Source organism: Phasianus colchicus, chromosome Z (assembly GCF_987193195.1).
Source record: "Phasianus colchicus chromosome Z, bPhaCol1.hap1.1, whole genome shotgun sequence".
In the NCBI taxonomy this organism is placed as follows: Eukaryota; Metazoa; Chordata; class Aves; order Galliformes; family Phasianidae; genus Phasianus; species Phasianus colchicus.
In genome coordinates this window covers 19,829,195-19,854,543 of record NC_143476.1, presented here as the reverse complement: position 1 = coordinate 19,854,543, position 25,349 = coordinate 19,829,195, and the positions used below count along the sequence as shown (strand labels likewise).

Sequence of the window (25,349 nt, the reverse complement as noted above, 5' to 3'; positions counted from 1 at the left end):
AGGTCTGTAGGCTGAGATTAGCAATGCTTTAGTCCACTGCTGCCAGGAGGTGATTATTTGGCTCCTTTTTACGGCTATGTGCACAGTGAAAAGATATCTGTAACAAAAAAAAAGCTGTAATAAACAAGGCTTTATTAGTCTGGAGAAGGCTCAGGGGAGGCTTCACTGCTCTCTACAACTCACCGAGAGGGGGCTGTGGGGAGGAGGGGGTCAGCCTCTTCTCCCGTGTAACAAGTATGAGAGGGAACGGCCTCACGTTGTGCCAGGGAAGGTTCAGGTTGGATAACATGACAAAAACATTCCCTGAAGATCGCCGCACCTCCACTACCGCTCCGCACAGCGGAGCCCGGAGGAGCGGCGCGGCAAGGCGGGACGGGACGCGGCCGCTAGATGGCAGCCTGCCCTCCGACGGCACGTCCCGCCCCCGGGAGCCGAGCGGGGCGGGGCCGCTCCTGGACGAGCGAGGGAAGCGCACGGCCGCTCCCTCCGCCATCCGCCGTGTCCCTCGCTGCCGCCCTGCGCCGAGCCCGCCGCCCTGGAGCGCAGGTAGGAGGCAGGATGGGCTCGGCGTCCGCGGCGGGCGGCGGAGTCCCGGCGGGAGAGACGGAGGGGCGGCGGCGGCGGCCGGCGCTGCGGGCGGGGGGTCCGGCTGAGGTCCGGCTGAGGTCCGGCTGAGCTCGCCTGGGCCCGGCCGCTCCCGGGGGTCGTGCTGGGCAGGGAGCCGCCGGGACGGCGTCCCTGGGTCGCTCGCGCGGGAGGCGAACTCGGCCCCGCGGCTCCGGGCGGAAGACGAGGGCTGTCTTCCGCGCCTTCGAGCGGGAGCCCGGGACGCGCCGGCGGGGATCGGCCGCGTGCGGCGGCGGGAGCGGGAGGGCGGCTGGCGCTCCGTGCCGGCGTTCGCCGTGAGCCCTGCAGCCCGGTGCCGCGCTGTGCGTGAACAGCCGCGATCCTCCCCGGCTGCCCCTTGCGGCTGGCGGCCGTCCCCGCGCTGCTGTGTGCGCCTTTGGGCAGGTGGTACCGCGTCGCCGGCCGATGCTCCGCTCAGTCCCGAGTGCTCCGCGGGTCGGTAGGAGCGCTCTTTTCCGTGGGGGATTCAGGCGGTGTAAAAAGGACTGCGTGTGCGTGTACCTATTGCAGCGGATGATGTGCAAGGCATGCTTTGCTTTCTGTGCGCGTGTCCTTGCTCGCCTCCGCGTCTCTTCATCAGGCCTGCGCGCCCCGCCGCGCGTCGATGCTTCCCGTGGGAACGGCTCGGTGCCGCGGCTCGGCGGGAGCGGCGCAGCCGTGCTGGGAGCGGGGCGCCGATGCACCCCGAGGGCCGCCCCAGGGCGGAGGCTGTGCTGTGCACTGTGCTGTGCACTGACAGCCTTCCTTCCCTCCCGTCCCCGTCCTGAAAGCTTCTCTTCCCTCTGCCCTGCTGCTGTATTTTTTTTTTTTTTTTTTCCCCTTCCTCGAAGAAGGGCTCTTACTAGAATAATAAAATGGAGGAGAGAGTTTCTCCCTCTGACTTTGAAATGTAGGGAAGGGAGGCAGGGGCGGTGTGTCCGTGGAAGTTCTTGCATAACAGTACCTACATCGTAGCCATTTATAATCCCCCCCCCCTCTCTCTTTCTCCCCCCTCGCCATTTGACCAGCCTTACTCCTCAGGCCTGGCCACCAGCCTTGCATAATCGTGCGATTATGTGCAAGTGCGTGTGTTAGGGTAAAGTCAAACAAACCCAGCATTTCTGGTCAAAGTTTTCAGTTGGCAATTGTTGTAGTGAAGAGAAACGCACTGTACTTAGGTGTGCCGTTGGACATATATTAATATTCACCCCTATATGTATTACGCTTACACAAACATGTGTTTAGCCAGCATTAACTATGGGAAGGAGCATGTAAGAAGGAAGGAGAGAAGAAAACTTTAAAGCCATTGCGTTTAGGAAGCTTAGAAACTGGCCTCTTGGCAGTATGGATGATATAAGCGAATGAGATGTACGTTTTTAGCAAATACTTAAACATCTGGTGCAGATTACATCACCTTCAGACAGAGAGCTACTCCTCTGAAGTGCTCCAGTTAAACGGGAAATCCAGCAAAGTAAATCACATGAATTAAATATAGTATCTTCCCCAATAACTTTGAGAGTGCATCTTCTTTTTAACTAGTGTCTTTGCATTGCCGTTCCTAATCAAAGCTGAATACAGAACTGTTCTTGTTTAAGCTGATGTTTTTAAAATGTTATCTCCGGAGCTGTGTTTTCAGCTGTGGAAACAGCACACACTGCTTAACACCTGTTTCATGTCCGATGCAGGAGCAGTGGACGCCCTCATTGCTGTTCATGTTTTCTTTTTCTAAAGAGAAAATCAGAACTTATTCGATGAAATCTGCAATATCTTTTAAATTATCCCATCTTTTTCTTTTCAGTTTTAAAAAGGAAGTCTCTCTCTTTTTTCTTTCTTTTTTTTTTTTTTTTTTTTTTTTTTTTTTTTTTTACAAGTGGAGCTGTGTTGTGCGGTAGATTTTTTCTGAAGTCAACAAACCTAAAACTTGTGAGAAGGCAACTCTTGAAAATTACTTATTTTGGTAAATAACGTGGAAAGCAAAGATGCGAAAGCATGAGATGCAATCATAAAGAATACTTCTTGGTTTTTGTCTGTAACTAACTAAAGAACGCAATGTTCTGTGTCAGGAACTTTGTGTCTCATACCACTCAGCCTTTTGATAAGCAGTAATAGCAAATAGCTGCTCTCTGTTGGCTGGGTGGATTGAGGAGTTGTACTCCAACTTGAAAGAAAGGGGCATTGCTTATTTAGAGAGCTGTACATATTCCAGAAAAAGTACCCTCTCAGATGCTTATCTCTCTTGTTGCTTGGCAAAGAGATACTAAATGGCAGCCTTTCCCACCATCATCTTCTACTCTTTCTGCTTACTAAGCCTCCTTATACAAAATTCATCAGTCTGGACCTGCTTTTGAAATTCCTCCTGTCTCTGCTGGGCATAATGGCTGCTGTGATGCTGACCGGGTCTGCTGGCTGAGCCAGGGGAGCTCATTGCTGGGGCTGCTACTGTAGTTTCTCTGCACTTCACTTGTGGCCTTCTCCATTCTGATGAATCATTTCTGGATCAACTTGCTTTCTGTTTAAAGCCAAACTAGTAGCAAGAGTTAACAAATTAATTAACTGATTCTTGTTTCTTGCAGTAGGAATGTTACTGGAAATTTGATGTGTGCTTTTTTTTTTTTCCTTTTTTTTTTTTTTCTTTTTCTTTTTTTTTTTTTTTTTGCAAAATAGCAGTCTGTTGTTCTATACAAACCATGTGGTACAAGAGATGTCTTGTTGCCCCACGCTTGGGATTGCTGGAGATCGTAATCCTTTACCTGCTCTTGGTCACAGTAACTTTGCCACAGAAATGATCTGTGGAATGGAACACCCTTCCTGCAAGGGCAGACTGAGAGAGCCTGGAGAAAAGGAGGCTGCAAGGTGACCTGATAGTAGCTTTTCAGTATCTGAAGGGAGCTGCAGGAAAGAAGGGGACAGACTCTTTAGCAGGGTCTGCGTGGATAGAACAAGAAGAAATGGCTTCAAGCTCAGGAAGCATAGATTTAGTTTAGACATAAGGAAAAAATCTTTTATGGTGAGGCACTGGCACAGTGTTGTTGCCCAGTGTTGCGGTGGGTGTCCCATCCCTGGAGCCTTTCAGGGTGAGCCTGGATAAGGCCTTGGGCAGCCTTATTAGCTGTAACATCCCTGTTCATTGCAGGGGAGTTGGACTACATGGCCCTCAAAGGTCCCTTCCAAATCTAAGGATTCTGTGATTCTGTAGTTGTCATTTTAACTTGTTACTGAGAGCTGTTGATCACCTGATGGTTACATTATGAAATGCAAGAGTTTAACATTACTTCCAGCTACTTTTTCTTTGGCTTAGATTAGTTTAGCATTTGTCTTAGGGAACAGAAAGTGTTGAGGAATGTTTACAGTTCATCAGTACCTGTCCTGAGCTTGTCCTGTGCCTTTTTTCTGTTTGCCTGTCTCTAAAAAGGCAGTATTGGTGTGTCAGATACAATGTTTTCACTAAATACTTAGTGTTTCAATCACAGATTGGAAATAATTACTTCCAGAAACTTTTACTCTGCAAGTATGTAATTCCATCAGCACCTCCATCAATGACAGCAGTACAACATGATATTTCAGGGTATAGATACTGCATGCATGTGATTTTTTTTTTTTTTTTTTTTTTGGACTGTTATGGCAAAGATGTAGACTTTTTTCCCCTTCACAAGCAGAGATACGTCATAAAAATACATCATAAAAAGGTGTTGACTTCACAGATGCTGGGTGGCATTACTTTCTGTGTTCTTTCCTAATGTTTAATGGACGTATGTCTTAAATGCATTGTGTGTATTAGGTAATAGAAGCACAGAGGATGGGAAACATGAGAACTAATACTGCTTGGGTTAGTGTCTCTGCCTGATGTGTCTGATGCTTGTATTCAACTGGGATGTGCTACATCTATTGCCACTTTCCCTTCTTCCATGTGCAGACTAAGAGAATTTTCTCAGTGAGAGAGATCTAGGTGGTTCTTAAGAAACAGTACCTCCAGCAGGCTTCTTATCCAGAGAAAAAGAAGAAGAAGAAATAAAAGGGATTAAAAACAAACAAACAAACAAAAAACCTGCAGTACTCAGACAGGAATCTAATGCTCATCTATATGAACAACATGAATAAAATAAAATGCATCTACAGGGCATGTTCTCAAATTACTTCACCTCCTAGTAGATAGACAGATAACAGTGGAAATGTGCCAATTTACAGAGAACCAGTTTGTTTTCTGAGAGCAGCTTATTTTGGTGGTTTTGAAATAACACAGGTTGTGTATATAGCTTAGGACTGTCAGGGGAAGACCTACTTCATCTTTCTTTGTCTTTAGATACTGAATAATTAAAGGTGATTTATTTTTAAGACACTTACCCTCTGTTTGAGGAGGAGACAAATATAAGTAACAGATTTAACAGAAAAAAAATCATGATTAGAGGGGGGAAAAAAGACAAAATATTATTTGGTGCAGTGAGAGCACATGGCTAGAGGTCATTTCAGGGCTCTAATCCAAGACAGCAAACAATTTAGTGTGATGTTAATGCATAATACACTTCTGTTTTTCTGTTTTCTACGTGTTAGTTCCTTGAGTGGCATTTGATAACTTCTGTGAAGAATTCAGAAATCAGACAGGTATATGTGTAAAAAGCAGAGGCTTGTTATTTTGTTGGTTTTTTGCTCTCAAATATCTATCCCAAGCATGCTAATGCTTTCATTGAGTGAGGTAATGAAATTATTTGTAATAGTTAACCTTTCATTTCTATTCATAACTCTCTTTCTTTGTGGTTTAGCCAGCCTTGTCAATATTTAGCTGGATTTGGCCAGATTTCTTTATATGCAAAACCTGCTTTGTAATTTAAAGGTAATTGTTATACTCCTGTAAAAATCTCATTTAAGTAAAGTGCATCTTGGAACCACTTTTAGTGTGTATTGATCAAGTGAGTCCTCTAGTTTGCTGTTACCTTCAGTAATTTCCTGTACTTCTTAAAGCAGCAAAGTGAAGCAGCAGCAAAGAAAAGTAAATGCCATCTTGTTTATCTTCTCCTTGTATTGATTCTATGGTGAATCTTTAATTATAAATTACTTGAATTGGCAATTCCTGTGAAGCAAGCAGTCAGGGGATCTGTGATCTGAAGAATTAATCTTTTTGAACTGAAGTGCTGTTTTTCTTCAGTACTATAGTTGATACTGATAATTACTGACAAGGTTACACTATTACTCAGCAACAAACCTAGTAGTAGTCATCTGATGTACAGAACTGTGGAGGTAGCTTAAAAATTCAGTCTAGAAGTGTTAAATGTATTCGTAGGTACTGTTATCTATATTCACAGATACTGTGAAGCTATCAGATGATTTTTTTTTTATAGAAGTCTTAAGTAATGCTCTATCTTTTTTTACCAGATAAGGAAACAAAGCATATTGAAGCCATATGGCAGCTTGAGTCAGTCACATTAAATCTTGGGAGAGAACAGCTGAACACATATATGCTGAGTTTTGGACCTCTGCCTGTGGAGCTGGCCAGTCATTCCTCACACCAACAAGCCATGCTGTTCCCTTAAGCTTCTGATGTTTATGGCACCAAATCTTGCAATTTGGCTTCTGATGCAACTGTTGTGTTCAAATGTCTGTCGGATTTCTGCTTCGTGCACCACAGTGCAGACATGGAAGTTCTGCAGCTTCAGACTAAGTAGGCTGGAGCTTGCTCACTTGGAGGCCTTTTTCTCCTCTGGTTTTCCCTTTGCACTGTTTTTGGACAGTTGAAAGGTCGTTATTCTTTCTTCTTTCCTGCTTCTAGATGCTCTTTGAAGTTGATTGCTTTCTGTTACACACCCATATTTCAGGTTGAAGTAAATTAATTTAAAAAGCTGTACTTAGAAGAGAGATTTCCGGTTCTCAAGGCTTTTTTTTTTTTTTTTTTTTTTTTAAACTCAGTAAGTGCACAAAGACACCCTTTCTTCACCTTCTTTCCTTAGAGCATGAATTATTTATTGATTTATTTGATTGCTGCTGTTTATGTGTGTCTAGATAATTATTTGGTTCTAAAACTGCTGTGATAATTCTATTTATACATCTAAGATTAAGCTGCACCTCTTCTAGCATTGTTTATACTTTTTAACAGAATATTTTGAATCTTTCTAGAAGGCTGTTAGCTCAGTGTCTGAACTGCAGGGTAAAAATCAGGAATTAAAAGATCAGGAACACTTAAATGTTTGTTTCTCAGCTAAAGCATATGGTAGCCAAAAGTTTCCGTGCAAGATTTTTCTATGCTACGCTTACAGTAATCTTGGAATTTTCCTGACTGTAGCTTCCTGGCTGAAAATCTTACCATGTTAATGTCTTACTGGCAGGTGCTGTGCTACAGACACACAACAATCTCTCAGTAGTACGAGTTTGTCAGTGGCAAAACAAAATCCTCGTTAGCAAAACTATGGCGATCGGTTTTACTGCACACGTATTAGAATAGGACTGGAGCAGCAATGTTGATTTGAGATTAAGTGAGGAGGTAGAGGTAGGAGCATTACCTATTCTGTTCCCTTCCAATTCCTGAGTACAAACAAGATAGGCTTAATTTTTTCATATGAATGGATAGTTTGGTTTTTTGCAAGTTAAATCTGCACATATTTTTCTCTCACATGTTAAGATTGAGAGTCATCTTGAATGGGGTTTTTTTAGGGTGTCTGACTGGGGGGAAGAAAAAGTGACCTTTCTGTTTTATGCAATAGCTGTGACATGGGGATTGTGTAAATGATACTTGGAAGAAATGATATTGATTTCTCTGTGCCTGAGCGTCCACCGCATATATTTGCTGTGACATTGACCTTATCTTTTTATGTTAGAGGTGGTGGTGATTTGTAGCAGAAAGTTGTTGTGTTCAAAAGACACCAAATTGTGTTTTAGGAATAGTTGTGGGGGAAGGCAGAGAGCAACATATTTATTTCCAAGATAAATAGGACAAAAATGTAGCACAGAAATCAGAACATAGGTTATTTGTGAGGTACTTATCTTACACTGTTTAGTGATCACCAGAATACTATTTCTACTGTTAAAAATAGGTGAGATTAAATATTGTTATTTTCGTTGGATTAACTGTGAATAAGGTGATGGTTTTTTGGGAAGGAGAGACCTCTGAGAGCCTATAAGGATGCTGCTGAACAATCAGGATGTGTAAACTGAACACATCTGCAGTGCCTGCTCTGTGGTCATGCCCTAGGTAGTAGCTATTCGACAAAAGTTTTCCAAAACTGTGTTTTCTGACATTATTGTCAATGGAAAAAATGTTCAGCTGAATATGGGAGAAACTACCATGAGTAGTGTGAGTGTGGTAATGGTTGGCTTGAAAGGGGGGAAAGTAAGGTATCAAATGGACTGAAATGAGAAATGGAGTGGAAAGATGCTTGTTTTTAGTACAGTAATAATCAGGAATGTTTTGAACGTGTTATCCCGTATCTGTTATTAAAAACCACTTAAAATTATTTTAGGAGGCAGATGTCAGTAATTGCATTGTTAGGAGACACCACAGCTCATAAGACAGCCGAACAGACAAGTATTGGTGCTGACTTCTGGCTGATACAAAATCTCATTTCTGCAATCTTCTGTCAGCCTGTCGTATGGTATAAAGGCTCCATTTCTGAACAAGCTCTGTTTTATTTTAGGAGAAAAGCATTGTGTCTAAAATGGAAGTTGACATCAACGGAGAGTCCAGAAGTGCCATATCCACGCTCCCAGTGCCGCTGGCAGAGGTGAGTGCTGCCGGCCGAACAGAAGCTGAGAAGCCACGGTGTTCCAGTACCCCCTGCTCACCCATGCGACGGACGGTTTCGGGGTATCAGATCCTCCACATGGATTCTAACTACCTGGTTGGCTTCGCGACTGGAGAGGAGCTGCTAAAACTCGCCCAGAAATGTACAGGAAATGAAGAGAGCAAAGGGGAATCTGGGCCTAACTTGCGCTCCAAACAGCTCGATTCAGGACTTGCACGTTCCTCCCGTTTGTACAAAGCTAGAAGTAGGTATTATCAGCCATATGAGATTCCAGCAGTAAATGGAAGGAGGAGGAGACGGATGCCCAGCTCAGGGGATAAATGCACTAAGGCTTTACCATATGAACCCTACAAGGCACTTCATGGTCCCCTGCCTCTTTGCCTTTTAAAAGGTAAAAGGGCTCACTCAAAATCTCTGGACTACCTCAATTTAGACAAAATGAGTATTAAGGAACCTGCTGACACAGAAGTGCTACAATACCAGCTCCAACACCTTACTCTTAGAGGGGACCGTATGTTTGCGAGAAATAACACATGAGCTATCTTCTTAAATGTAGAACCAATTTCTGATTGTTTATCTGTTGCTGCAAAAATCCACTATTGTACTGTGTACACGACTATCCACACTGTAGGTGGTTGTATCAGCTAAATGTTATCAGAAATTTTATTTGAATGAAATCTAAACAATGCAATGTGTTAGAAATACTTGGAAGGATAAATCTTTCCCGAAAAAGCAGCTTCTAATGCAAACTTGACTGCAACTAGGGGATATTTCTTTGAACACCTTTTAACAACAAAAATTCTGAAATTTTAAAAATGCTTTTGGTTTTTTTTGGATTTGGAATTTTTTTTTGTACAGTTAGATCTAGTACAGTACAGTAATTTAACATGAAAAATCGGTGATGTCTGCTTGGTTGTTGCTAATTTTGGCTTGATGTTAGAAACTGCTCTTGGATAAGTACTCAAATATGGGGGTCTTTTGTCTTTAGTTTTTGTTCCTGCATTCACAGTAGACTATATGTATGAGTTTGTTGTTTTTCTTTCACATAATTGAAAGAAATGTAAGCTTGGCTGAACTCGATCGTTTGATATTTAAGCCTAGAAATTGGTCTCGCAGTGCTGATGAAGGAGAAATTCACTCATAAATGCAGGGGTAAATATGGGGGTTGGAACTAGAAGATCTTTGGATTCCTTCCTATTCCTGCCATTCTATGATAATAAACTTTAGTTCATTTGCTATCTTAATCACACTAAATTTTTTTGACTCTGCATGAAACTAACTGCTTTGCCTCCTCTGTTCTACAGAAATTTTCAGGATGCGTATTTGAATACTATAAAAATTTTTTGGGGAATCAATGTTTTTTGTTATGGGATTTTTTACACTGTCTCAACACCTAAACAAGGGTTCACTTTAGATTCCAAGAAATACACCAGAATGTCTGCATCATAATGTCAGTGTTCTAATTCATTATGTCTGTAACATATATATTAATGGAAGATATCAAATAACTTTGTCATTGCTTTGGAAATTTAGTTGATTTGAAGAACTGAACTCTTCTACAGGGATTTGTAAGACAGATTTTTTTCTGATGGAGTGCAAGTGAAGTATTCCTATGTTAGCCTTGAAGAGATGATCCTGGATTATTAAGGGTAGATTGAATACACTGGCTTACTAGGTTGCTTAAGAAATTTTTATCCAAACGTGACATCAAAAGCAGTTTTGACAGCTGTATTCTTAGATGTATTTAAAATGCTTTAGTAACTTATGTTGGAAAATGAAAAATAGTTATTAGACTTTTTTTTTAGGTGCAATCTCTTACTGAATTGGTGTGTGACTTGGATTTAGTTGATTACCTCTGTAGAAGTTAAGATAACATTGTTACATAACTTATTTGATCAGTTTTTTCTAGTACAATACAATTATTTTTTTTTTTTTTACTTCTGTTTGTTCGGAGTGAATAAGAAGCATTGGTTGGCTCATGCTGTGGATGGTGGAGAGTTCATACTAATCCAATAGTTACTCCACAGCTGTAAATGAAGGCAGCCTGGCTTTCTGCATTTTACTGGCTTGGGTTTTCTTTTCTGGGTTTGTTAACTGATGTGTATGTTTGAGTTAACTACACCTCTGTAAATCTAATGTATTGAACAATTATCTAGAAAGTAAAATCTTCCTATATAGACTTTAGTTTGAAAATCATTATGGTCAGATGCCAAAGAAGTTGGGGATATTGCTTAAAGAATAAACACCACTATTTATTGAAATACCGTATGAAACTGTATTTCTGGCTGAAAAAAAATAAAAAGGATGCTAAATATCTATTGTTGTGGTGTCTTTTGCTATGGGGAAGAATGAGTACATTTAGAAAAAATACAACTGTGGCCAAGAAATCATTTGAAAACATAACTCTAAAGCACGAATCTTGGATTTATGTGACATTAATGCTTAGGACTATGTTATTTCAGAAAATAGGGCATGCCATTATGTAAGTTGTGTGCATGTTTCTTAATGTGGACCGATGCTACAGTCATAGAGGGCTGGAGGCTGATCTGTTTTGCCCTGTTCAAACACGAAAAATGTGTTAGGGGTTTATCTGTTCTGTCTTACTTGCCACAGTGCTTGCACAAGATAATATCATTTGCAGATCTCACAGAGTATTACCACTTAAGATACTGAAGTTTTGATTTGTAACGTTCTCAATCAGAACTGCTAAATCCTTAAGGAGTGCCTGTTTTCTGTATTTTAAAGAGGAACAGTCTCAGCCAAATGAAGAGTTTTGATTTTTATTCTTGCTGTTTATATTATCTTCCATTAGTTTATTAAAATCTAAGATGAGATGAGTCTTCTGGCTGTTAATATGAGCAATATGAATGACTTTTCAAAGTGAGATTTGCCAGGAACAAAGCTGTCACTATTTTTATAATAAATAAAAGAGTCATTGTTTTGTTCTTTTTTGTTGTTGGCATAACGTACCTTCCAGAGGATCAGATAGCTGAAGGTAGAAACTATACAAGATACTCACGCAAATTTTACATAGATCATCAACACCAAAGTAGACTTGGTATCAAGTACCTAGTTTCAAGATGGGATATTGAGGCAGAATATCAATCAAGAATAACCACATCAAGGCATGTGGTTATTCTTATTTTTTTAATATACTAGGAAGTTGATTTGTTTTCCAGTGTTTTCTCTCTTTTCATGTATATATATGTTCATTTATGTATATGTATAACAAAGCTGTCCTGCTTTGTTATAGTCACAGCATTAATTTACTTTGTCCATCCATTACACTCTGACTTAAAGTCAAATTTTCTGGGAGATTATGTCCTTGCTGAGCACATTTACTGTGGTGGGATTGTTAACTGCAGGTCACTTTAGAGCTCTGTAAAACTGTTCTCCTGGAGAGAGTATTTCTTCTTGGGAGAACAGAGAGAGAAGATTTTAAAGTGCTCAAAATGCTGAGGTTGTCTGGGTGAGATATAGCTGATGAGCTGCTGTTACTTTATGGATCGAAAATGTATTTGGAGTAAAAGGACAGGAGGTGTGACCTACAACTTTGACTAAACAAAGAATTGTTAATGCATATTGTCATTATTGTTTTCCAATTCTTTCAGAGAAGCCAAAGAATCCTAAACAGAAATTTTTCAACTTAACGAAATACTGAGTGTTCTGATGGTTGGGAGATCGGTCAAGTTTAAGTCAGTTATTGATGTTACACTTCATTTTAAAGGGAGATCTTTGCCCGCAAAAAAAGAATAGCAGAAATGATCTCTGATGAATGTATAAGTTTAAAAAAAAAAAAAAAAAAAAACAGTAAAATTTATTTAGGAGGAAGAGCGATCTTAAAGTGTCACTACAGCTCTACAGTAGAGAAATGTAACTAGGTAGTAAAATTCAGCTGTAGGAAAAATGCAGAACGAAAACTGAAAGAAATACAAAGTTATTAACCCTGCTAATAACTTTAAAGATGGACTGAAACTTTACCAAAAGTAAAAGTACCAAAAGTAAAAGTAAATTATTTTACCTCCCTTTTTACCCTCTCCCCTTCTTGTTATTCTGCACTGAGGGAAGATCCAGCTGTATCTTCATGACTAAAACATGGAAAACTTCAATTTTAGGAAGGAACAGGGAAGTCCTAGTTGTCTGCAGCAGTTGTTTCTGGTCTCATCTGAGTATATGATACTTTTGGAATTTTTCTGTGAGCTACTTTTGTAGCTGTCTGACCCTAATCATGGGAGCAGCATTAGAGAGCGCAGGTTGAGCTAAGAGATGTAGGTAGTTTACCTACAAAGCATAACAGATTCATGCCTTGTTTTTCAGGAGTCGTTAGCAGGCAGTCCTTTGCATCAGAGTGATAACTTCAGTCAATCAACAGCCACCTCATCCAGAGTCTAAGGGTCAGTTGGATCAGTCTTGATAACACCTTTCCCTCTGAAGTTGTCTTTGGGGGTTGGATTTGTCTGCTTCAGAATATAACTAGTTAAGATTCAGTGCTTCTGCTCTGATACTGAAAGTGTTAAATGTAATTCTGGGCATTTTTGTGGCATGGCTCAAGGGTGGAACATAAAATGTTTCAAAAAACAATCAGTTTGCCTTACATTCTCCTTAACTTGGTAGCTTACTGCTTAGGCTCTAGTGGTTTGGTGCTAGAGAGTGGCCTCAGTGGAGGTGGGGACCATCTAGATCACATGAGAGGATATACTATAAAGGACAATCAGACAAAAATCCAGAATCAGATGGCACAAAAAATAAAAGGAAAGCTAAGGATATTAACTGATTCCTTTCCAGACTTTCTTAGGAGATGTTGTCTAAATTTACAAATGCTGTCTTATTGAAGCATTAGTCTGGACTGAGAAGGTGGAGGAAAAAGGATGAGAGCTTTGTGCTGTGATTTTATTTCTGTAAAGAGTAGAAGGGCAGAAAGAATTCAACAAAACTTACGAGTGGCAAGGCTGAAAAATAAAATATTCAAAACCCTTTGGGGCAGTTCTGCAAGAAGAGAAGAGTGAAATTACATGGTTTCAGTGTCAAAACAAGCAAGGGGGGGTGGGGGAGGAGTTGGATTGTGCTGATCTCAAATCTGTCCAGAAGGCATTTTTGGTTATCTCAGGAGGACTAAGGAGGTGTGGGACATTTTAGCAAAATGCTCTTGGCTGGAGCTGTGCTGCAGCAAAGATTGAAAGAAGGAGCTTGAGGCTATGCATGCAAACTTTCATACTGATAAGCTTAGATGAAATTTTTGAAGAATGTTCTGGGGGAATAAAATTATAAGTTGAATAATTTATGCCATTCAAATATGATCTGAATTCAGATCCCACAGTGCAGCTGTACGCTGTGACAGCAGGCAGTTGGTGCAACTTCACAGTGCTCTTTGACAAAGTAAAGCATAAGAAGCAAGAACAAAATCTTTTATCTGTAAATTTTCGTTACTGTTATTTTCTTTAAAAAAAAAGAAAAGAAAAGAAAAAAGCTTCTTTTTGTATGCCAGTGTAAATACCAGTGATGATATCTGGTGAGATTATTGCCCCATTTTATTTTTGTGAGACTTGTGCCTGCTCGAGCTCCCAATGACCTGTTATTTCTGTGAAGGAGACCTGAGTGCTAAAATATGCAAGAACTTTCAGAACAGAAGAGCTCTGGAAAACTTGAGTAAGGCTTGATTCTCTGTAGTGTTTTACATTAACCTATTTTTCAGAAACCCAAAAAAAAAAAAAAAAAAAAAGTTGAAGAAAAGTGTTAAGTACTGAGATACTTTTAGAATTCTATTTCAGGCCAGAAACATTGCAGTGTAGAGATTTGCTCTGTGAAACAGACTTCAAATGAATAAACAGAGGGAAAGGAAATGTCATAGTGCACTAGAATATTTAGTGGCAGAGCACCAAGTTTTTAAGTTAGATGGCTGAGATTGAGCATAGAGAATAAAGCAGTAAATGTAAGATTGATTTTTTTTTTCTGCCATGATTCCATGATTTAATGTGGCTTTTTTTTTTTTTTTTTTTTTTCCTATTTTAACTGGGACAAATATCTTCCTTTTTCTTTTTTCTTTTTTTTTCCCCATGTGATGGAGAGTTGAAAGATACCCAGAATGGCTGCAACTCCAAGCAAGTGGCTGCATGCAAGATTTCTACCTGTCCATCCATATATTCTGTGGAATTTAATTTTCTTATTTTTTTCAGCATTCCAAAATGTTCAACTGATACTATATCAAAATTACTTTTGGTAAAAAGATGATGGAAGAAGTATTTGGTATCTGAAATGTTGTTGTTGGTATCAGTCAAAATGATGTAAAAAGCTTTACCCTAGAAAACAGATGGCACAAAATTATCTGTAAAGACTGCTCTGATCTATGAGTTCTGAGACATACAGTCAAGTTTTACAGTTGATCTAGTGTTTCAAAAAAACACATTTTCACATTTCAGAAGGGTTTTAGAACTCTGGATTACTCACTGCTCATCAACTAGATCAATTTCCATGTACTCCCATCTCATGGTAGTATGGCATTTCAGCAGCCTCTGGTACCTGGGGCATCTCGGTATCCTTAAGTCTGAATTAAAAATAGTCATCTTTAAGACATCTTCAAAGGCTAAATGGCTGGCTGTGGCAGAAAAGGAGCATAAAAGTGAGGAATCTTCATGGTTTTTTATGGGATTTATGATAACTGCTCAGAGGCATGAATTTTAGGATGCTTTATCTTCGAAAAAAGCTTTGCAGAATCAAACGTAGTGGGATGAAAAAGAAATACAAATGCCCAAATTTCTTCCCTCTTTTACTGATTTTACAAATTTAACCAAATCCTCTTGTTTCAGCCTGAGCTTCTAGAGCGTGCCTAAGTCTTGTGGGAAGTAGTGCTGATAGTGAAGCAAGCAGCTGATAGCAGTAAGATCAGTTACACCCATGAATGGCAATGCTGGGACCTGAAGTGCAAGTTAGAGGAAAATGGAGTTTTCTGATGTTAATGCTGTATTTTTCAAAATGACATTTGTATTTAAGTTTGAAACTGAGCAAAAATCTGAACATTCAAACAATTTAAAAAGGATTTACTCTCGATATTTGAATATTTTTATCTTCCTCCCATCTTTAGAAGTGCAGTCTTGGTGCTCTTTTCTTTCATCTTAAATCTGGATATTTTTTAGATATAGAACAGAATAGAAGTCTTCTGTTTTTATTCTTGAAATATAATGTACACCTTATCCTGTACCAGCTGTGGAGTAACACAAGGTTTTAAACAAAACTGTGGGACTTGACATTTAGCTATTTCTGCTTCTTTTTGATATTACTCTCTGATAGTCTTTATTTTGTTTGGTACTGCCTGTATTGCTATTTATGCAGCAGCAGACCTCTTTTTTAAAAGGAAAAATGTAGATTTCAGAAAAAAAGAAAAAAAAAGAGTGATTATTAGCATACTGATACTTTAAATTAGTGTTGAATCCAGGATGTTAATCAGAATGAAAATTGTACTAATCAGTAGCATTTTTATCTGGCCTTGAAATGAGAAATTTCTTTAAAAAGCATTCAAATGATGTCATGTTCCCTGTTCATATAATTTAGCTTTACTTAATTCCAAGCCAATTGGAAAATGATCGTTGATTTTACTTATACAGGATCTAGACTTAGAAAACCAAAGTTGTGATGCTGTGTCAAACCTTCAAGCAATCTGCTTTCCCATTTCCTATTCTGTGGAGGTTTCATTAATTAATTTAGGAGAATATCATCCAGAAGGCAAGTCATTTTTGGAATGAAGAGATGCTCTCGCAAATCAGCAATTTTGCTGAAACTTGCCTATATCAGGAAAAATCATTCTTTGGGAGCTGATGGCTTTTCATTTTTATTTGACAGTGAGATGGGGGAATATGGCAGAAACCTTAGTGTGACTACTAATACTTAGAAGTAATTTAGAAAATAGTCCTGCCAGAAAAAAAGTCATTAACTCTATGCCATTACCTGTAGGAGGCAATGACTTCAGACAGTACCTGGAGCCACAACACATACCCAGTGTAACTTTTGAAGATTAAGGAAAATAAGTCTAGCAGTGGTAAGTACTGGCAGCATTTTAGAACGCACTTCTTGTAGAAATGAGAAGGTTTCTTGGTTAGCCCTAAAATGGTCAGACAATTGGACTTTATAGGTCCTTCCAGCTGAACTAATCTGTTTTTTTTTTTTTTTTTTTTTTTTTTTTTTCTGTCTTTGGTTTGGAAAGTCCATATTTAATCCTGTTCTTGGGTGAAATGGTAGTAATTCTGACTGGTCAATTCACAGAAGCTTCAATTTCCTGCAGAAGGAAGGTCAGCAACACTGCTCACTGGGGCAATTTCAACACAGCAAGTAATCATTCTGATTAAAGCTCCTGTTGAGCCTGAATGTTTTGTCTGATTGGAAGACTAAATCTGACCTTAATCACCCAGATAAGATGACATCACCAGGATGGTATAAACTGTCTAAAAGATTAATGTCCACTATCAAATGCAAACCTAATCCTGAAGTTGGAAAAACAAAAGTCTACCTTTTTTAATTCTATGATCGCTGTTAGCTAACATTAACTATATCTAAAAGCCACAGCTAAGAAAAAATATCTGTATTAGAATGTGTGTTAAAAATAGTGAGGTTTTTTTTAAACTTAGTACACAAAGGAAAACTTAGTACACAAAGTAAACTCAGTACACAGGAAATTGCTCTTTGGCAGAACTATTCCTGAGCAATTAAGGGTATGCTCTTCTACACTCCTTCGAGTTGTGTTACTTTAAGACATTATAGTAACAATCAGAAATGTAATTAGATTGACAGTCATAATAAGAGAGAGAAGATGAGATAAATAAAGGGTGCAGAACTTATCCAGATAAATCCACCATGTATTTACTTATGTAAAAATAAGGCAATCCAGAAAGCAAGAACTAACTAACAACTGGAGATCACTAAGAGTATACAGATCGACATAAAGTGTGCTACATTTCAAACAGAAAAAGTGATCTAATAAAAACACGATCCAGTAAAACTCATTGGAAGACCCCAAGTGGCTGTTTTAAGGGGAAAGGCTGATTTTTAAGAAATGAAAACCTTAAAGACAAGAATAAGGCAGCTAACACATGACAAACTGGTCAAATGAAAACAGGAGTCCAAGCGTTTAGAACTTCTTTGTTAAAGAAACTAAAGCTTGTAGTGAAATGTTCTGTAAATATGTACATCAAAAGTAGAACACTGTTTGTAAGTCAGCGTGACCATGTGAAGAAAAGGTGCTGGGGGCACTTGTGACAGAGAACCTCAGTGAACTCTTTGTAGCAGTTTTTACAGCTGGGGAGATTTATCACAATGAATTCTTTTGCCCTTTGAAGGGCAACAAAAAGGTTATCAAAACATACTAGACAATAATTCACTTACAAATAATTAGAACTCAGGCTCTTAAATTTAGTACTGTGAGGAAAGAATTGCATGAAAGCTAAGCCCAAGGAAATTCAATTGAAAATCTGGCTTTTATTTTTAACTTTCTGAATTAATTAAACCCAAATCACTAAGAGAATCATCCCATTTAAAGATGAGGATAGAACCCCTTTTGAGAAAGTATTTTGGCTGCTGACAAGTTGCTGTGCTTAGAACCAGCTATTTTGCATGGGCAGCTGCTCACAATGACTGAGGTAATGCCAGGCTACATTTATTTGCAGAGCGCCTTTGACTTGATGAGGAATACTTTTAAGTCACAGACAAGTCAGGCAGCAGCCTTTAATGCACTATTAGATGATGCACAAGTATCTTCCTGGACTCTGAACCTGAAGGTTAAATCAATGGTACACACTGATTCTGTCATTTGACTACATTATCCCCACTTCTGACATCGTCTTGGTAGGAGGGAGATTGGAGGAGCCAGGTTGATTTGAAGGAAGCCCATTCAAATGTTGAAACATACAGAAATGCAGCACAAATAAGCCTCCAGATCTGGGTGGCATTTACTTAAGAGACCTAAGTACACATGTAAGTGTGGTGTGCTGGGGCAGTGTGGTCTTTCTCAAGGGTCATCCTTGCTAACAAAATAGTGAGCGTTCACTGAGTGGGAAAGTGTGCAGATAAAGGAGCCCAGTAGATTTCATGAGACATGTGCAGTTGAGGTTATTAAAGTAAGTAACATCACCACAGGGCTGGGTGGTCACAGTACAGGATGCAACAGCAGAGCTTGGAAAGTGTGGGAGGTTTTAGAAATCTGTTGGGCTTTGGGGACAAGCCTTAAGATGAAGTCGTCCTTCTTCAAAGTGAAAAGTGAAAGAAATGCCAGATTGTTCAAAGATCTTTTAAAAATGAAAGAAAACTTAGGCATGAACTACTTTTAAGTAACAGGTGGCACCTTTCACGTACCAGTCTTATGCATGTCTGTGATAGCATCACTCTGATTTATGAGAAAGAGGAAATTATTTTTTATATTTTTATAATTAACATTGGGTGCAGTATGTTTTGGAAGTTATGATGGAAAATGGTGAACAAAATTATTTGCTCTGTACCTTTTGCCTCGTATCAGACATAGCAGACTTTACTGAGGCCTTTTGCCCCATAGAAATTCAAATTATTTTTAAGAGTCTAAAGTTTTATTTGCACTTAACCACCTCAACTCTGAAAATTAATGATGATACAGGAAATACTTTTGAATGAGCAATTAGAAGTTCACATTGGATGAAATTAAGCAATTCAAGCAGCCCTGATGTAAATATATGTATTTAATATTCTTGCTAGTCTTAAAGATGAATCTGGAGGCCAAACTGTGTTTTTATTTGGCTTGAACATAGAGTTGGTTCTTTTAGTGAAGATTGAATTACTATATTCTTTCTATCTTAAATTTCTTTCTTGCTTTCCCAATTAGATTGTTTCTTTCTTGATTTGCATTCTGTTTTGTTATCAGTCCAAAAGTAACTAGGATCAGAAATGCTGAACTAAATTTTATTACTATAAAAAGTGCTTGTTAGAAACAAATCTTTTTTTTTCAGTAGCTGTCCTTGAAGTCATTATGTGACTTGGATGCTAAGCGTAAACATAGTCTTCTTCCAGATTTCACTGAAAACAAAGTATAGTTAGATTTGGGAAAGTTAATATTGTGAGTTTTTTTCGGTTTGTTTTTTGGATTGTCCTTATATGTTAAGAATAGGCAAAATACAGAAACCAGTTGGGTGATCTTAAAAAGAAGGCTTTTACAAAGATATGAGAAAGACTGAAATCCACTTTACAGTGCAACTGCTCTGAGCTCACCTAAAAATTCCACTCTTAAGGACACATTTGCCATGTCCCAGTTCTCAGGATGAAAGATTACAGGCTGTGAGATACCGCTATGGTGTTCAGACTAACCTCAGTACATTATCCAGCAATATCTGTACCAAACCTGTAAGTTCTGATTAAACTAAATTTTCAGATGAACTGCATCTCTAGCTATTGTGCTCTTGTGCCTTCTTATTTCATTCCCCTCTCACTAGCTGTATTAAAACATAATTTTGAGGTTTTTAAAAAATGTATCTTATTGGAACCACTGTTTTTATTGATTAAAGTGGGAACATGGTTTTTATAAACAAAAATTTAAAACACACAGTTGCCATGGCTTCCTTGTACTGATCTGAGGACTAAATGTGGTCTGTTTTACTCAAATAGCTTTCTTTGAATTGTTTTGCTGGTGCTCATGTAGAGCAAGGTGTAGCCAAGAGCTTGCCATGTGGTAGGGCAGCCTGTTTTCTAAATAGCTAGAAACACACTTCCCTCTCACACATGCACAAAGCTCCATTCCTATTATATAAGTACTGCGCCAATAGCATAGAGCTATGGATAAATTTGAGAGATCGTTTTGTTTTTCTGGCTGGTTATTATGTAGTAACATCCAAACTCACATTCTGCCTGCTCTGAGGAGGCAGATTTATTTTAAAGAGTATTTCATGTGTGAGATACTCGTAGTGTATTCTGTGCTAATTTACATTTGGACTGAATACCTGTAAGTGAATGCCAGTGCCCGATTTTCTGAGTGTACTATTTGAAAAAGTGTAATTTATTTTTTAAGATAAATTAACTTATGCTTTTTTGTTGTTGTTGTGGCTAGAATTCAGAAGTTGTGGTATTCTGTGCTACCAAGGCCACGTAATGTGGTGTTTTGCTAATTGTTGTGTCTCTGCATGTCACATGAATTCAAGCTTTAACTCTCTGCTCCTTTTGTCTCTTGCTCATGTGTTGCTACCACTCACTTTGTGTTAGTTGTCACTCTGCTTGGTTGTCTGGGAGCTGCTTCATCTTCCTTGAATGACTTAGAATAGATCCACTAGGAAAAATAGTACATATTCTGCTATCTCAGTGGTTTAAATACTTAACTGTAGCATCAACGGCTGGAGCCATAATTAATGAGAACACTGGGAAGTGAAAAGCAGAGGCTTCTGAGAGGAGCAAGACACCAAGTCTGCTCTGCTGCTCAAATCACTGTAGCTGCAGTGTTTTTTGGGAACCCTTGCTCTGGAAGGACTGAAAGACTGCAGCTTCGGGCTGCTGTGTTGTGCAGCTGCAGTTCTTGTGCCTCGTTCATCATCCAACTCTTAGCATTGACATCCTGAGAAACCTCCTCTTTAATGTATGATATTTTTGTTAAACCTTGCTGTGTGTGACTGTCAGGAAGAAAGAGGAATTTGTTTATTTTTGCCCTATGGTGCCATTTTGATTGTGAGTGCCCCCTCATGCCTGAAAGCCTCTCAGAGCATGAACCAGTGCAGTGCAGGTTATTACAGCAGCTCACTCACAGCACTGGTGTGGAGCACGCTCTGTCTCAGTCCCATGGGCACTCTGATACCTCTGCTTGATTTACCCAGGCAAATATTTTACTCTAGAATTGAAAACCTGGAATTATATGTTCATTTACCATGCGAAAAAGGAACTTTCTGCTCTGTGGAGGGATGAATGTGTGTACGTATTTTTAGAGTGAGAGATTGTTATAGAATAAAGCAACTTATTTTGCGAGGTGGTCTTTTGCTTTAGTTCTGTTCTCAGTTTGATATTTAATCACTGGAGAAGAATTTTCAAACCGCTTATGAGGCAAGGACAAAAAGACTCCTCATGTCTGTAACCATGATGCCAGTGAATTCTGGTTAGTATTTGACTGCTAGTAAATATAAGCTAATACAGATATTTAAAAAAAATAATAAATTGTTAATTATTTACATTAAGATTTATGATACCTGCTCTGAAAGTAATGCCTCTTATTTTATTTATTTATTTATATTATGTTGGCCCACAACTTCAGAGGCGGATGTTGGTGGTATGGCAGTAGAAGATGAACCTTCCTGCTAAGATCACATAACATTTTGTTGCCGTGACAATGACAGAAGAGGGGCAGTCCATTGCAATGGCATCTGACATGGAAGTGCAGATGAAGCAAAGGGGTGTAATTGAATTGTCCAAGTAGAAAATAATGGCACCCACTCACTTTCATCAACTCTTGCTGAATGTTTATGGTGACCAAACAGTGGATGTGAATACAGTGAGGCAGTGGGTGATGCATTTCAGCAATGGTGACAGCAACAGTGTTCACCTTCACTGGTGTATTTATGAACGCTGTACGCAGGCTCTTGTTCATGGTTGGCAAAAATATATAACTAAAAGTGGGGGCTGTGTTGAAAAATATATTTTGTAGCTGAGAATTTTGTCTTTCAGACAGTATTATTGTGTTCTTCATAACTGTCGTCGTTTCCATGGAAATAAATAGGAGGCATTACTTTCGGAGCCAACAATGTAGATTGTTTTATACATTTAGTATGAGAAATTTCAGTTGAGCCAGTTACTATTCTTTTAGTTTTGGTGTAGATTCCAACATGCCACATCCCACAAAGCTGCAATCAGATTTTATAAATGTTTTGATTCCACTGACAACTGCAAGTTAATTTTTCAAATTCTTTAATAGCTCTGCTTTTGGTTCCATTAGCTTTTGCAAATATGAAGGGAGAGACTCTTACTTAATTCTGCTGCAGAACATATACAGCTGGTAAGACGCTGTAGAATGGATCTGTAGAACATGAGGTGTAAGTTATTTTTGCATAGTACTTCCAGTATGCCTGTAGCAAATGGAAAGCTGAGGGAAATGGGAAGTAAGGAACTGGATGAAGGGAAATTAATCAGAGCAGGTTTTTCAAAGCTGTCTTGTTTCATGTAGGTTAAGCACCTTTACAACGTTGCTCTACTGGACAGGGGAAGACAAGACATCCATGAAGTTCCATTTATCTTGTCATAGCTGTTGCTATGTAAATAAGTGAAGGATCCTGTTCAGTTAAGTTTAATAACAGCCACATTGTAAATCAATGGGAGCGGCTTTTAAAAGTTAGTGAAAAACCTGTCACTAACTTTTTTGCCATAAAAACTTTATTGCTTACAGTAATTAAGTGGAACTGTCAGGTAGAGAAAAGATTCACAGATAAATTATTTTAGGCCAAGCAGCACACTGCTGTAATTCTTCTGAAATACGTCTGCACATGTTATTCCCACGGCATATTTGGCATTCTTCTCATTACCCTCATGATCTCAGTCGGTACTGTTTTGCTCTGTGCCATCGTAGCACCGATTTCATCTCAAATTTAGAGCCAGTGGATTACGCGGTCAGCTCTCAAACAAGGCTTCGGAACCAGGCAGGAGCACAGGAAAGCACGCGGGGTGCTATCTGGAAATGTAATTGTGCTTCGTGCATCTTGCAGTGTGCCTGCACTGCTGAGCGTGAGCCGCTGCTCCAGATCAGAGCGGGCGAGTTTCCGTGACGGGGGTAGGCCTGGAGGCGGAAGGAGTCCCATGTGATGTGGCCGTTGCCACGGTAACAGCTTTACTCCTCGTGCTGAGTATTACACTTTCTGTTTATTGAGTTAGAGGGTTTTTCTTTTTGTCTTTTTTTTTTTTTTTTCTTCCTGTGCGACGTGGAGCCCCATCTCTGCCCTAGTTTTTGGGGTGACTCATGACAGGGGTGCTTGACCCCTATCTTAACAAAAAAGGGAGGCGGAGGTGCCTTCCCTGCCGCGGTCTCATTTACATGCAAGTTGCATTGGATTTTAGGAAGGCTTATTTGACTTTTCCGTGCTTTTTCTGCGGCAGTAAATTTTACTCCTGCTGACAGCAGGAATGCCTTAAGCAGAATAAAATTAACTGGAAAATGTTGAGCTCTGTCATCTTGTTTCTTATTATAATTCACAGTGTGGTTTCGTAGGAATTCAAAGCTAACAGAAAAGCCTTTCCATGGGAAGAGAATGAAACATAACCATTTATATAGATTTTTACATTGGCAGCTATGGAAAAGAATTGCAATATTTCACATATTCATTGCAGAAAAGTAAGAGAGGGCTACAATCAATGCAATGAGTTTCCTTTTAGTCTTTTTCTACCAAAACCAATTTTAAAACACATTTGCAAGACTTCTGCTTAAAAATGGCACATCTATTTCTGATCCTTTTTGTAAAAATTCTCACTACAGATATTTTCTGTGAAAAACAACAGAATTTTTACAGTCAAATTGGTATAATTGTAACATTTGATATAATTTCATAGCCAAAGCAGCATTCTGCTCCCATTTGATAAAAACACATTGGTAAGGAACTTGAAAAAGCCTGCTATTTTCAGTGCAGCCTTAGCAACCAACCTACTTGGTTTGTGAAGATATTGCAATTTGTTCTGCTTATGTGAAAAGTAGATGTCACAACAGTTTCTTTATATAATTAGTGAAATAACTACTCCCCTTTCCATCTTTTATGGTGGAATTTGGTTCTCAGCTCATATTTCAGTGATTTTTGTAATCCTATAGAATAAATAAATTGGATAACTCTAGCCATACTTAATGCAGACTCAGCAGAAATGAATCTTAATTAACATTAAAAAGCATCTTAGGATTTTTGTGTAGAAGAGCTTATGGGAAGTCACAGTATTAATCTAACATTTTATGTTTGTGATTGTGGGCCCACTGTCCTAAAAAATATGTACAGTAATTTGGTATTAAGAGTAAGTAGTGCCTAGACAATAAATACACACCGAAGTGGGCAAAATTTCAATTTATTGTGATTCTTTTGGAAAATTTTCCTTCTCTGGCAATACAAAACCCAGCATCTGATAGATGCTGTCATCCCTCTCTGTTGTTTGTAGAAATACAGGCCAAAGCATTCCTTACTGTGAAAGTTTCTTTTGCTTTGTCAGGGTAGTTAACAAATTTTTAGGTTCATTGAAAAGGGAAAAAACAAAATTGCAATTACGTGGCATTTTTTCTGCATGTCCTAAGTGAGTGAGAAGCAGCTCGGTGATGAGATGCTTTTCAAAATGATGTGTGTAGAGAGGTTAATTGTTAGTACAGCAGGTAAATATATTCACAATAAAGAACGGTAACCACAACTTTTCTTTCTAATTCCCCCCAAAATGTGGTCTCATCTTGAATGTGACTGTTCGAATCTCTAGAGCTCACTGGCAATGATCTGACAGCCATTCTGCAGAATTGCATTCTTTTCTACCAATGCCTTGACCCTTGTGTCTTGCAGAACCCATATTCCTTCTTTACAGAAGAATAACAAGTCCTGCTAAGGTAGCAAGTTAACACAGCTAAAATACTTTTTCTGAATGGGTTCATGAGTAATTATTTATTACAAATCTAGTCCACACAAGGGTAGGCAGAGCCTATTTACTTCTCCTGCCACTTGTCATCACTGTCTTGCTGTTGCTTTTTAACTTGAGCTGTAAGCTTTTTTTTTTTTTTTTTTTTTTGTCTGATCTCTTTTGAGAAGTTTCTAGTTCATCTCTTCTGTTCCAAGGTTCAAAGCTTTGTGACCTTTATTGGTAGCAATAGCTATATAAAAAAAAAAAAAAAAAAAGCCCAGTTGAAGTAATTTCATTTGTACTTTACACCAGCTTTACTATTAGCTGGTGTAACTTCTTGATCAACTTTTCTACGTTAAGCCTGGGCTGAGATTATTAAGTTGTTATAAAGATCATAAACTTAGCACTAGATGAAGTTGGTAACATATGTCCCGCCCTTTTATCTGCATGAAAACATCTGATATCTGTTCTAAG

The 25,349-nt window shown here is 39.0% G+C and overlaps 1 protein-coding gene across 1 annotated transcript; it reads left to right on the top strand.

Moving 5' to 3' along the window:
* The first annotated feature begins 389 nt into the window (after positions 1-389).
* Positions 390-9,577, top strand: MACIR (macrophage immunometabolism regulator). The gene is made up of 2 exons (XM_031594507.2): positions 390-546; positions 8,226-9,577. The coding sequence occupies exons 1-2, from the start codon at positions 391-393 to the stop codon at positions 8,868-8,870; spliced, it is 801 nt and encodes a 266-aa protein (XP_031450367.2). The 5' UTR covers position 390; the 3' UTR covers positions 8,871-9,577.
* The last annotated feature ends 15,772 nt before the right edge of the window (positions 9,578-25,349 follow it).